Source organism: Pagrus pagrus, assembly GCF_965226575.1.
Source record: "Pagrus pagrus genome assembly, chromosome: 10".
In the NCBI taxonomy this organism is placed as follows: domain Eukaryota; kingdom Metazoa; phylum Chordata; class Actinopteri; order Spariformes; family Sparidae; genus Pagrus; species Pagrus pagrus.
In genome coordinates, this window is record NC_140194.1 from 4,497,082 (window position 1) to 4,509,865 (window position 12,784).

At 44.3% G+C, this 12,784-nt stretch overlaps 1 protein-coding gene across 1 annotated transcript in view; it reads left to right on the forward strand.

Annotated features, from left to right (window-relative positions):
• Positions 1–12,784, forward strand: part of b4galnt4a (beta-1,4-N-acetyl-galactosaminyl transferase 4a) — a 136,936-nt gene that overhangs the window by 73,976 nt on the left and 50,176 nt on the right. The window contains exons 3-6 of the mRNA XM_084363169.1: positions 591–689; positions 9,792–9,887; positions 10,891–10,981; positions 12,322–12,422. Coding sequence (XP_084219295.1) covers positions 591–689; positions 9,792–9,887; positions 10,891–10,981; positions 12,322–12,422 — 387 coding nt within the window. The remainder of the gene's footprint in view (positions 1–590; positions 690–9,791; positions 9,888–10,890; positions 10,982–12,321; positions 12,423–12,784) is intronic.

Below are 12,784 nucleotides of genomic sequence, written 5' to 3' on the forward strand. Positions count from 1 at the left end.
ACACGCGAGCTCCTCATTTGCTCCGTCCCGCCCGTCACACCGCAGCATTAACATTAACATGACTCTCGGAGAAAAGAGCCCTGCGGTGCTCTGGCCGGAGCGCCGGGCTAAATCCCAGATCAGGGGGAGAGTTCAAGCTCCCTGGAGAGGAAATCTTGGCCGGCAGGGTGGATGGTTAGAGTATGTTGGAGATTAAGGCTTTAGTGAGTCAAACACTGGATTAGGGGTGAATGGTGAAGAGGAGATTCCACAGGGTCTTAAAAGTAGCCTTCTGGGGGAAATAACCTTGTGTTTGCGCGGCCCCGCTCTTTCATGATGTGTGTGGTATTCCCAGCTGTGTGTGATGCAATGTATATACACTGCTAAACGCCTCCATGAATTAGAAATGGCTGAGGTTTTTTTTCCGCTAATGATGCCTCTTTATCTCATATATCAATTATGTAGCTTCTGGAGGAGAGTCACGTTACCTCAGTGATGGATGGATGAACGGATGACTTTAAAACACCACTCATTTGTCATTTCCTTTCATCGCTGTCTCTTTCTTGCTGTTACTGATTCATTGTTTCTTCTCTGGGGTTTTTTTTCTCAAGGATGACGAGCCGATCACAGGAGGTTCTGATGGCAGAGACCACACACACATACGGAAGTTCCTCAGCCAGCACCACAAGAAATTGCCATGGAAACCAGAGGTGATATAAGTTATTTTCTCTAAATCCCTGTATTTTTGTTTCCACTTTACTCCGGCCTCATCCTCTTAATATATCCACTTTCTTCCATCTTTCCGGCAGATGAAGATTATAATTTAAGGTCCTTCAGTTCTTTGCAATTTGTCTTTTCATCTTGTAAAGTCGGCGAGGCCCCACACACACACACACACTGTTACAAACACCACTTTTATCAGCAATCGACCTTCGTGAAAATGGTTTTATTAATGCCGCTTCATCAGTCGTTCGGTAATTGAGTGTTTGCTTTTTGTACAATATAATTTAGCAGCAGATGTCTGTCTCCCATCTCCTTTCAGTTGTCCTTTTTAAAGCGAAGCTGATATTTAAGGTCAGACAGAAAATCCAGTCGTTCTCTGGCACTATTATGAGCGAAATGCGCCTTATGATGACAGATTACTGTGCGGGGATGATCATCTTTCATCCCGAACCATTAGCGGGTTATATTTAAAGGCACCTGTGACTTGAAGATTACAAGTTGATTTGATTCATCCTAATTTTTCAGCTCACTTACTGATGTGCTCTACGCAGCCGCTGTAACAAAGAGAGCAGCCGACAGGGCAATTAAGCAGCGGATTTGCGATAAGGGAAGCGGCTCTAGATCTGTAACCTGTTCAGCAGAGTTTAATTAAAGGAGTGTGTGTGTGTGTGTGTGTGTGTGTGTGTGTGTGTGTGTCTGCAAGCCTAATATGCAAATATGATTTATTAGTCGTCCTCTACCTGGAGAAAAGTTTAACTATCTCTGCTGAACATCAGTGTGTAGTTGTGGGTAATCTGCAGAGACTGAAACAGCATGTGGTCAATGAATAAAGTTTTTCAAGTAGATCAACTGACTGCAGCGATACAGTACTTTGCAATACCAGCAATACTTTACTGCCTTGTGCTCAGCTGGCCGCTCAAAGCGTAATGCATGTAATCTTCTGCACAAGGCGGCATTACAGGGCTGCGGGGAAACAGTATGAGTCCCATAATGTTACAGTGGCTGTTGTTTTATTCCTGCAGACTCTCCTGGGTGAGCCGGATTTCGGTATGCCTTTGAATCTTGTCTCAGTTGAGGGAGTAAAAAAAAAATCAAGGCCTTGAAAATTGACGTGAATAGATGGTCTTTTGATTTGTGCTCAAACTGGCAAAAAAAACAACTTTTTGCTTCTACTTCTCATTCTGAAGTAAATACTGATTGTACAGTGTGATGATTGTAGAAAAGTGAAATCATCCAAGAACAGATTGGTCCTATAAACCTTGCTTTCACTATGCTATCCCGTCTGCAACCGGACTCGATTTTTCCTGGAAAAATTACAACACAAAAGTGGTGCCATTGCAAGAAGAGGCATTGATTTCTCCGGTCGCTATCCCCGGGTAACTGTGCAACAGCTTGAATAACTATGGGACTAACTCTAAACTGAAAAAGGAGAAAGAACCTGCTGATGGAGGAGGCAAAGACGGGAAGAGGGAGAGTGATAAAAACGAGTGATAGATAAAGCAGGAGTGAATGGACGGGCATTCACTCAATGGAGAGCGCCAGTGTTGTGTCAGAGTGTGTTCCCTCGCTGATATGTGTTCCCCCTTGCCAGCGGGACTTGGGTACTGTTCAAAACCGGCGTTCTTTCTACTAGATCAGATCAAAACCTGCTGCGTATTAATACAACTGGGTGTTTTACTCTGCCTTTGCGTTGCTCTGAGATCGGGGGTTTCTAGGCCAAACTGGGATTCCTATGGTTGTGTTTTGCTTTGGGCAGCAGCCAGGCTGCTAGCAGTAACCATGTTGTAAAGCTGTGTTAGCAACAGCGGCGCCAACTGTAATACCACAGGGAAAAGCTAGGACAAGGAAAGTTGTACAGTACAGTCCACTGTGTCCAAGTGGGTCTCCTGCAGTTGCATCATTGTTCCACATTACACCTTCCTCAAGAAAGTGCAACAATCTTGTGTGTGCAAGTCAGAAAGCTAATATTAAGCAAACCTTTTAGCCTGATCCTTGATCTATGAGTCAAACTATGCCCTATTGGGTCCTTGAATTTGAGGAAATTGGGCCTTGAAAGTCTTTAAAAAGTCCTTACATTTGATGTTTATGTAAGTGAGGCGGCCCGGGTTGAAATGTAGCACAAAAATAAATTACCACATTGTATTATTTTCCTATTTTGCCTTTAGCACTTTTGTTTTCGAATGTCATCTGGCTGAGAAACATCTGTTGCCTGAATATTTACGGGCCTGCATCCAAGTGTGGACGACGCTGTTGGCATAATTTAAAACTGTGCTACTTAGAAAATGAGATTTGACGTAGATATTAGACAGCCGAGCCAGAACTGCAGCCAAACAAGATACGTATCTGAGGTCGGACCATGTGGGCTTATTCCACAAACGCTTTTTATTATGAACATCCTGCTTTTTTATCTTTCCTTGCTCTCTGTTTAACCATTCTGAGAACTGTGAAAATCAAAGGGCACTTCTGCACTTAAAAGACACGTACATGACTCCATTGACCAAACAAAATTTCTTATTTATGCTTTGGATTGGAAAAAAGCAAACCAGGCTCAAAGGGGAAATAAATTTTGCAACAACCACACCAGCTACATTTTACAGTACATTAGGCGTGACTAGCATCAAAGCTCACTCGTAGCAGTCATCATGCTCATTTCCAGCCCACTCGTAAAGCAACATGCCATCAAGTTTCTGTGAATATTATGTAAATCCAGCATAACTCCATCAAATATTTCATATATCCCTAAGAACTTTTATCCTCTAAAATCTCTTCCTCTCTTATCTCACAGTCCTGCTATGTCAAGCCTTAGCCAAGTCTGTCAGAAATCATGGAGTGAGGCAGCTCATCCTTTGCTTTCCTCACCAGCTATCTGTCCTAATTACCGCCGCTAACTTGCTTCCCTGGTGCACAGCCAAGATGGCAGAGGTCTGAGGCGTAGACTCAGGCTGGTGGAGGTAGAGCGGTGCCATATGCCAGCTGTCACAAACTGGCAGAGGTCATGCGGGCATCCAGAAGCCGTCACGCACAAGCCAAATGAAAGAATTGCTGACTTTATTTCTGCTTATTCCTGCTCCCCTGCAGGGACAGAGATAGAAACATAGGGGAAAACACAACTCTCAATAATTTTTTGACTAAATTGCCTTGATTTCAGTCACTAGCGGGGACTGACTGAGGGTTTCCCAGCTGGTGAACTCATCCAGGGGCGACTGGATTAGCATCGACATGCAGCTGTAGAGTGGACATCCTCCGTCTGTCAAGGACACCAGCATGTCAAGGACTATAACTGTGGATAGAGATCAGAGAGAGAGATCTGGCCCGCTTTTTAACACAGTCACACAGTAGCCAGGCATGGACAGATGAACAGTCATAAACAGTCAAAGCCGACATGATCCGGAGAGAATTTTAGCATAATGAACCATTTATATTTAGTCAGGAGTTGAAAGGAAGTGGTGGTTAGAGAGATTTAAGATACTTAAATGGGAATTAAGGTATTTATCCCAGAGGAACTGCTGGCAGATTCATTTCCCAAAATCACGGCTGACTACTAACTAATTTTGACAAATCTAAGACGAGGCAACAACTGATACAACTCACCTCTCACGAGACTTCAGAGCAAGACTTCTCCTTGAACAAAAGTTAAGGATCTTTAACGTTAAGTAATTCTGTAGGAAGATTTACGTAATGGTGTCGGACGGCCACAGTGAGTTGCAAAAACATGCACTTTTATTGGATGTGACATTGACAGACGCGGTTGCCCTAAAGGATTACACTGCAGCCATTGCAGCTGTACCACGGCTGCCAGCTGAGGTGATCGACTGGACCGTTTCCAAAACGTTTAGTTGGTATGAATCATTTACACACTAAGCTAGAAATAAAGAGCCTTGGTTTAAAAATACTGGTATTACCCCTTTTAAATCATTGTTCAGTGTAAGTAGTGTAAGTAGTGTAAGTGTGAATCAAATCACCATCCCAGATGTATTACACATAATGTGCGGTGATGTTAATCTGATCGTCACAAGGTGTTAAACCAAATACAGTGGAGGATAGATGACGGATGAAACAGTCTCCCAGTTACCTGACTGACTCTGTGTTTGGTTTTCTGGCTCGTGTGCTGTGAAAGCTGGAGAAGCCGGGGATGTGGTGTTGCAGATTTGGACAGCCTATTATTTACCATTCAGGAGGGAAGCGAGGAAGATAGTGTGGCACAACACAGACACATGACTCAGGTGGGAGCGGCCGTCACAGCTGGCTCTTCACACAAAAACACATGCAGGGACGGATGAGGCCCGAGGAGGAATTAGATCTTCGTCTCGTCTCCAGCTCCGCCGTCATCGCACAATCACAAGTGAGATGGGGGAGGAAGCGATGAGAAGAAAGCGTGATATTTGTCTCTTCTCGCTGTTCCTTCAGTCTGCCTTTCTTTTCCAAAATGCTAAACAGTCAAACGGGAGGCACAAAATCGATTTGTGTTACAGGCCTCTCATTACAGCCGGGTGAATGATCGACAGCTTTGCTGCAGGAGGAAAAAAAAACAATCCTCCGTTCTCTGCCCCACGTTCAGCCACATCCATCCCCCTCATGTTATATCCCTGGCATGACTGAAGACACGTTATTGTAGGACAGATGGCAGATTATACAAACCTTCATTACAGCAGTTGATGAGGCTGGAATCTAGATCATATGAACCTTGTCTTCCATTTTTTGCTACTCTTCTCTGCGTGAAATGACTTCTCTCATTATCCGTTCCCGTATAATCCCCTCTTTCAAACCTCTGTACCTTTGAAAAACCTGCCTTGCTGTCCCTACCTACTTATCCCACTTCCTTTTTTTTCCCCCCTCGTTTCCTAATGGCCAGAGAAAGATGAGATATGCTGGAAGCAACGACTCTAAATGCCTCCTAGAAATTCACTCGGAGAGATTTCATTAAATGTCTTGGAGCGGTAACATTTCCTGTCTTTGCCGCAGAGGGAATAACTGGCATGTATGTATCATTTGATCATCCATTCAACACTTACATTTGAACGTGGCAGCTCATAGAAAACCGCAGTACAGTATGCGATATGATGTATCAAGAGTGAGCCTTAATGCCGTCTCTCCTGCAGTCTACGCCTCGGGGGAGCGAGCCGAGAAGTGTTGTATATACCCCAGTGAGCCTTTGCCAGGAACATCATGTCTCACTTTTCGTATCCAAAGGGGATTTACAGTGTCAGTTGGTGCGATTGCTCGTCAGTGGGTGCGCCGAGCGGCCATTTGTCAGCGCCTGGCTGCCAGCGGGAAGCGCAGAAGGCTGCACCAGATTTTTGGGGAAGGGAGACAGCGTCCTGCAGGAGAGAGAGACAGAGAGACGGGGGGAAAGTCTTGATTTGCTCTCCAGTTGATAGTGCGACCAGATGGGTGAGAGAGAGGAGATATGGGAGAGGAGAGCAGTGGAGACGGAGATATGCTAAGACAAGCTCACAGAGATGTGAGTACATGGAGGAAACTCGCGGTCTTAGGAAGAAAGGCCAGACTGTAAGAGTGCTGTTTGGAGCTGAGCAGCACACTCTTACATTTCAGATGTTATCAATCAGTTGTTTCCTCACTCAGCTTCCTTCCTGTGCACCTGTCATTTCCCTTTTCCTGTATTTCTTTTCTCTGTTTGCGTGCCTCACTCCTCGTATTTGACAGGTAGCATTAATTGCCTCCTTCCATTCCCGTTTTTAATGGCAGGCAGAGCTGCAGTAATAGTTGCTCGGCTGCTTTGAAACGGTTGCAGCTTAAGAATATACAGTATATAGGACAGTTGATAGGACTTCCTCCGATAAAGATGACGGGGAAGACAAAGGGATTCTGACTTGAGAAAGACTGACTGACTGTTGAAGAAGAGTCTGTATCTGATCACATATCATACGACATAGTGAAACTGGTGCTCTGGGGAGGTTCTCGCTGTGAGGCAACAGTGCTAACCATTGCACACCCGTGCAGCCTAAAAGGTAAATCAATTGGCATGGTAGAGTGTACAAACTTAGGAAATGTTGTCCTCAAAGTAAGTGAGATTTATTTTTTTTAAAAAAGGAACGTGCAATCTTCTTTTCTAAGCTAAAAAAGTGGCTCGTCTCAGTGCTTCTCTTCGCTGACATTAACCGACGTTCACAATCAGCTGGATCCATTTTTGATATTTACAAAAACAATCCTGTCTATAACATATTGACGTACGTGCTTTCATACATCGTACGTACTCTCTGTGACTGCCCTCTGCGGCCCGTCTGTCTGAGTGACTGCACACTCCTGAAAGCAGTTTAGTATTTCATCCACTGGTCGTACTGCAGAATAGAGATGTTTGTATCGATCAGCTAAAATGACCATGGAAATGTTATCAGCAAAATCAGATGTCCCTGTCTTTTTCCTGGCAGTCCCTGCTATTAGCCAGACAAATGTCCACTGTGCGCCTGTAACTGCTGACTCAGAACCACCACAGAACTTTGCAAGAACTTAGTGAAACAAGTTACCCCCCATTAAACACACAGAACAGACAGAGCTAGTTTGATATTTTATAGTGGGTGAAGTTACAGGAAGCATTGCTTTCTGAACCCTCCTGTCTTGGGTTAAGACTACGTGTCCCCCGGTGGCAGGAAGATGCAGAGGTCTGCCTCTGGCTTTGGATTAAGAAAGAATTAGACTGAAGGAAGAAACCAAGGAAGTCAGCAGAAGTCATTCTGTCCCTTCTTTAGCCGATTACTGACGAGGATGTAGAAAAAGCTGGTGTATGAAAGGTGACGAGCTGCCACTTTACAACCCAGCAAAACCACAAGCAAGCCATCTCTATACAAACTGTTAATGTGAGCATCATTTCATCCCATGCTCTGAAACAAGGAATCAGGGAGGGGGAGACAAAAAAAAAAAAACAAGATGGAGAGAGACAGCAAAGGGAACTGACAGCCGACAGCTGAGCTCAGGGAAACTGAAGACTGGAGTGTAGAGAAGTGACCGGGCCAGACAGAGACTGAGGGATGAAGAGGCAGAAAGAGAGAGGTCAGAGGGAAGAGTAGACAACATTAGGGATAGTGGCACTGAAGGCATCGAGACAGAAGCCGGTGAAAAAGCTGAATGACATAACAGCAGCGAGGCAAAGGCGGTTTAGCGGTCGGGGAAGTGAAAGGATAACAGGGCGAGTTAAAGTCAGAGGAATTGGAAAAAGAGGACTTCCTTCTTGCCTTGTTCCACGTCCTGCTAAGGCCAGACGGACCTCTCACAGTGCTGTCACCCACAAAACACAGCCAATTATGCACAAACACCCCTCAGCAAGAGAGCTGACTTCACTGCCTGCGGCCCTCTCAGGGCTACACAGGGATATGTGTGTGAATAATTAGCGACTTTTAAAGCTTCCCTCTTATTGCTACTTGACAAGAGGAGGAGGGGGGGAGACCGAAAAAGGGTTGCTTTTAAAACCCACAGGAAATCTATTAAAAGCTTTACACAAGGCATATTTACACAGGGACCCGTCCCTTCTGCTAAATCCCTCTAACCTCGCTATGCCACTCCTTTTTTTTTAAACATCAGACACTCTTGTTCAGCTTTTCGACTCCGCGCTTTTCTCTGATTTGATTCTGTCGACCTCGCAAATCCCCGTCTCTTTCTCTTTCTGAGAAAAAATATCAAAAATCAAATATATGCACATATCTGAGATCTAAAAATCAAGAGTCGCGCTGCTTTGGACTGACATGTTTGCACAACAAAATACCTCATGGTTAATGCATGAGCTGTAATTGCCCACGTTGCTGTCAGCGTGCGGGTCACGTAGTTGACCGTGCAGTGTCGGGAAGAGAAATGAAAAGGATCACTTGGGGTCGGGCCATCTGTTAGGATATGCCTGTGTGATGCTGAAGACGCTCGACACCCTCCATCCTGCTCCTTCTTTTTAAACGTAGACGTGGATGCGGAGCGGCACTTCACCCCGTCTCACCCCTTTAATCACGCTGATGAAAGGACGGAGATTTGCAGCCGTGTGTTTTTTCCGTCATGCGGTCACTCTCAATCTCCTGATTGATTGAGTCGACCGCTCGCACTTGTTGACTGTGCATCTCGCAGCTACACTGCACGGCACAGAAATGCTCCCTCAATCAAATGAAATTGGGCCAAAGTAGTGGAGCCAGCTTTTTGCTTTGATCCAACCGGGGAACCACCCTGAATCGCTTCATAGTCATCTGGCGAGAGTCGGCTTTCTGCTCAAGTTTTGTGTGATGTCTAAATATCTGTGGCAGCATTACAGCGGCAGCCTGCTGGGACTCCTAGTCACGCATTAAAAAGATGGCATATGTGTGTGTGTGTGTGTGTGTCTGTACAGTTGTTCGATCATCCAGTATGAAAAGGAAGAGATCCCAGATCATTAAATCGCTGAGACAACCTCCTACGGCTTGACACTGAGCTGCTGTTCATGTGTGAATTTGTGTACAGCTGTGTATCCATGCATCTGCACGTGGAGCTGCATCTGTAACCTCTGCTGCCTGCTGCCTGTGTCTTACTCTGTGGAGGTTTTTTCTCTTTTTATATGACTGTATGTAACACTTCACTGCCAGAGCAATGCAAGTTTGACATGCAAGTCATCGGAGAGTCATCGCTCATCGTATATGAGCATGCACACACATGGGGTGTGTGTGTGTGTTTGTGTGTGTGTGTGTGTATGTGTGGGAGGAAACGATACCCCAAGGCAGACTGGTTTCACCATCTGTCCTTGCTGTGTCCTGTGATTTCCCTGTGTAATTCAGACAAATGTCAGACCATGAGCTGGGGATGAGCTCTGACAAACTGCTCCAGACGTTCTCAGCTCACATTCCCCTCCCGATGCCCCTGACGAGCGCTCTGTCACCTTTTCTTTTTTTTCATTCAGGACAGTGAGAACATTTGATACTTCACGCTGCACTCACATGTCTCAGAGAGAATTCATTTCTCCCGCTTGCAACATACATTCCAGCAAATAAATATATCTGCTGAAACCAGTGCAAATGTCAACATTGCAGTCGGGCTGAAGCACTGAAGCATCTACCAGATAGGAAATGTGATGCCGCTGTTACTGCATCTACTGACCTGTTTCCTCTCTCTGTGTATGTTGCCAGTTTAAGGGCCAGGCCAACCTGCATGTGTTCGAGGACTGGTGCGGCTCCTCTGTCGCCCAACTCAGAAAGAACCTGCACTTCCCTCTCTACCCTCATGTAAGTATCACAGAGCAGACTAAGTGACCCTCTGTCTGCTACATGGGCTAAATATATTAACCCCAAGCATGCTTTAAAATTGACTGTTCACAACAACATTTTTGGCTTGATTTTTGAAACACTGGGTCCTGAGCTTCTGTCTGAGGTCTCGTTTCTCGCTGGCGACTGTCACCTGTCAACTGTTGCTAATTGCCTAATCAAGCCAACGTTAGCTTCACGACCTTTGAGGCTGCTGGGGTTTAATTGGAGACGTGATCTCTGTCTGACTTGAAGTCTTTCAGACTAAAAGCAGGAACCTTGGAAAAGGGTCTTAGAAAATGCACTTAACTGGCTACATGCATATCGTGCTAAAAGACTGAAGCTGTTGCCGTCTCGCCCACGTAAAAGCATCCCAGCATCCACACCATGATTAATTTAGAGGACACCGGAATAAAAGTAACAGCATTGCTGTTGTATGGCATTGCAGAGCTAGTTAGTCTTAGTGTTGCAAGTATGATAAGGTAAAGTGTCAGATCAGACTCATATTCATGCTGATTGGCTGCTTAGCGTACATCCTTGAAAAGCCAGACAGTGGCTAGTTTGTATGTTTCACCATAAAACATTAATAACAAGTCTGGCTGGGGTTCCTGATGTGTAAACTACAGCATATCTAATCAGGAGCCAGACAGAGCTGCTAACATTAGCATGCATCCTAATGTAGTGGTAGCATCCAGGGCTAGAAAGCTACGTAGTGGATGTGCTGTCTCATGTTTCATAAACTGTTACTGCAAATGTTGTTTGAAATTGGATGTAGTGCTGCGTCAATGCTTTTGGTGATGAGCTAATTAGCCAGACGTGCTAATATTTGCACCTTACATTAGAGCAGACAGCAAACACTACATTAAATCATCATCTTACGCGTCTGCTCTTGCATTTTTGGTTTCAGAAAGGCTTAAAGAAGACGCTCAGTGTTACTCTTACGATCTTCCTCCTACTCACACTTATTTCTGTTTTCTCTCTGCAGACCAGAACCACAGTGAAGAAGCTGGCAGTGGCGCCGAAGTGGAAAAACTACGGCCTGAGAATATTTGGCTTCCTTCACCCTTACAGAGACGGTAACTCACTCATCTCATTAGCGAAACCCTCCTCTGTGGCCAAGGTCCTTAGAGCATGTGTCCTTCACAAGAGTAGACAATTTCCACAGCCCTCTTAATCCAACCACTTGAGAGCCGCTAATATAGTGGATATTCACATTTTTATTAAGGCCGAATGCCAGAGATCTCACGGCTAAATCTCACTGCGGTGCCCTCTCAGCCCTAACCTTGAGTCCTGTTGCTATGGGAACTGAAAAAAGCCTTCACACCCGAGGGGCCCTTACATAAATTGCAGAATATGAACTTATTAATTAGATTTCCATTTGTTTCATTCTCGTGTAGCTTTTTCGCTGGTGGTACGGCTCGCTCCAGCTGATGGCTCAAAGGTCACGCTATCTATAGGATTCTGACAAGCAGCATAACACCCGCCCGTCACCTCACACTGCCGCGCACAGCGTTAGATCGATTGAGTGTTAAATCACATCATCATTACCCTTCAAGTGCATATTATATGTGAATTTTTGATTTCACTATCTATTTGTAGTTACACTGTAATAGAATATATACTTATTTACAATTACTTTTACTAATACTGTTCAATACTGTCTGCTCGGACATGTTAAAACAAAAGAAAACAAACAGAAAAATATAAGTTAAGAGCAACAAAATGACGATGGAATGAACAGAAAACCTGTACAACAGAAAAAACTCACGCTTATTAAATCCTACTCCTCCTCATGAATTAAAAACCTGACCTAATAACCTGTATAAAAAATATTAACTTCTCATTTATCTCGTGATCTATCGATCTCATGAACAGCAGAACGACTGTACTAAACATAGAGCACCTTTTTATTTTAGATTAAGCCTTTAAAAATTAAAATTACTTAATTTATCATCTTAGTCTTTACACTATTTCTTACTTTTCACAACATAAAGAGTCTCAGGCAACAGCTTGAGACATGAATCAGTTAAAGGGTCAAGTAGCTTCAAGCAGCTCCTGGTCCTTTCACCTTTAATACTTGAAAATATTATTAATTACAAACTCTCACTGGCTGCTCAGTTATTCTTCAAACTCCTTGCGGTTTGGATCTCTGTGTTCATTTCTCACTCACTCAGTTATTGCGTATGAATTGGAGATTAAGTTGCAGTAACACTTTTTGATATCATCCTCGGCTAAATGTGTCATCTCTTACCACTGCCAGAAGCGGTCCGGGCATCGGATTCTTAGGTTCATTTTTACACCTAAGAATCTTTTTATGAGGTCATGTCCTGTCTGATTATACTCTGATTATATTTAACTGGGATCGTACCTGTCTACTTCCACTAACGCACACTTTGATCATGTTTTTCCCCTTCAGGCGATTTCCAGTTCTCGGTATCGTCTGATGATAACTCCGAGTTCTGGCTGAGTCCTGACGAGAGCCCTCTCAACGCCAGACTGCTGGTCTATGTAGGACAGGTAAGCACTCTTTTATAACGTCTGAACCTCAGAGAGAGTCGCTTAAACCCTCAGCAAATTCATTAAGCACACGTTTCCAAGACTCTGAACACATTCGCTGGTTTTACCTAATGTTGCTTGGAAACAAGCTTTTGCAGCAGGAAGATAGTGAATCACCTGGGGCCAAAATAGTTTCGAACTCCTCAATGTCATGACTTAAATAGCAAAAAAACACTTTGTATAATATATACCTCTGGGAAAGAAGCACTTTCACAGTGAAATATGTGCAGGGAAGCCAGACCCTTATCATTAGACTTCACAGTGACTTATCTGATATGATATTCAGGCTACGGGTGACTCACAGCTCTGAATGGCAACTAATG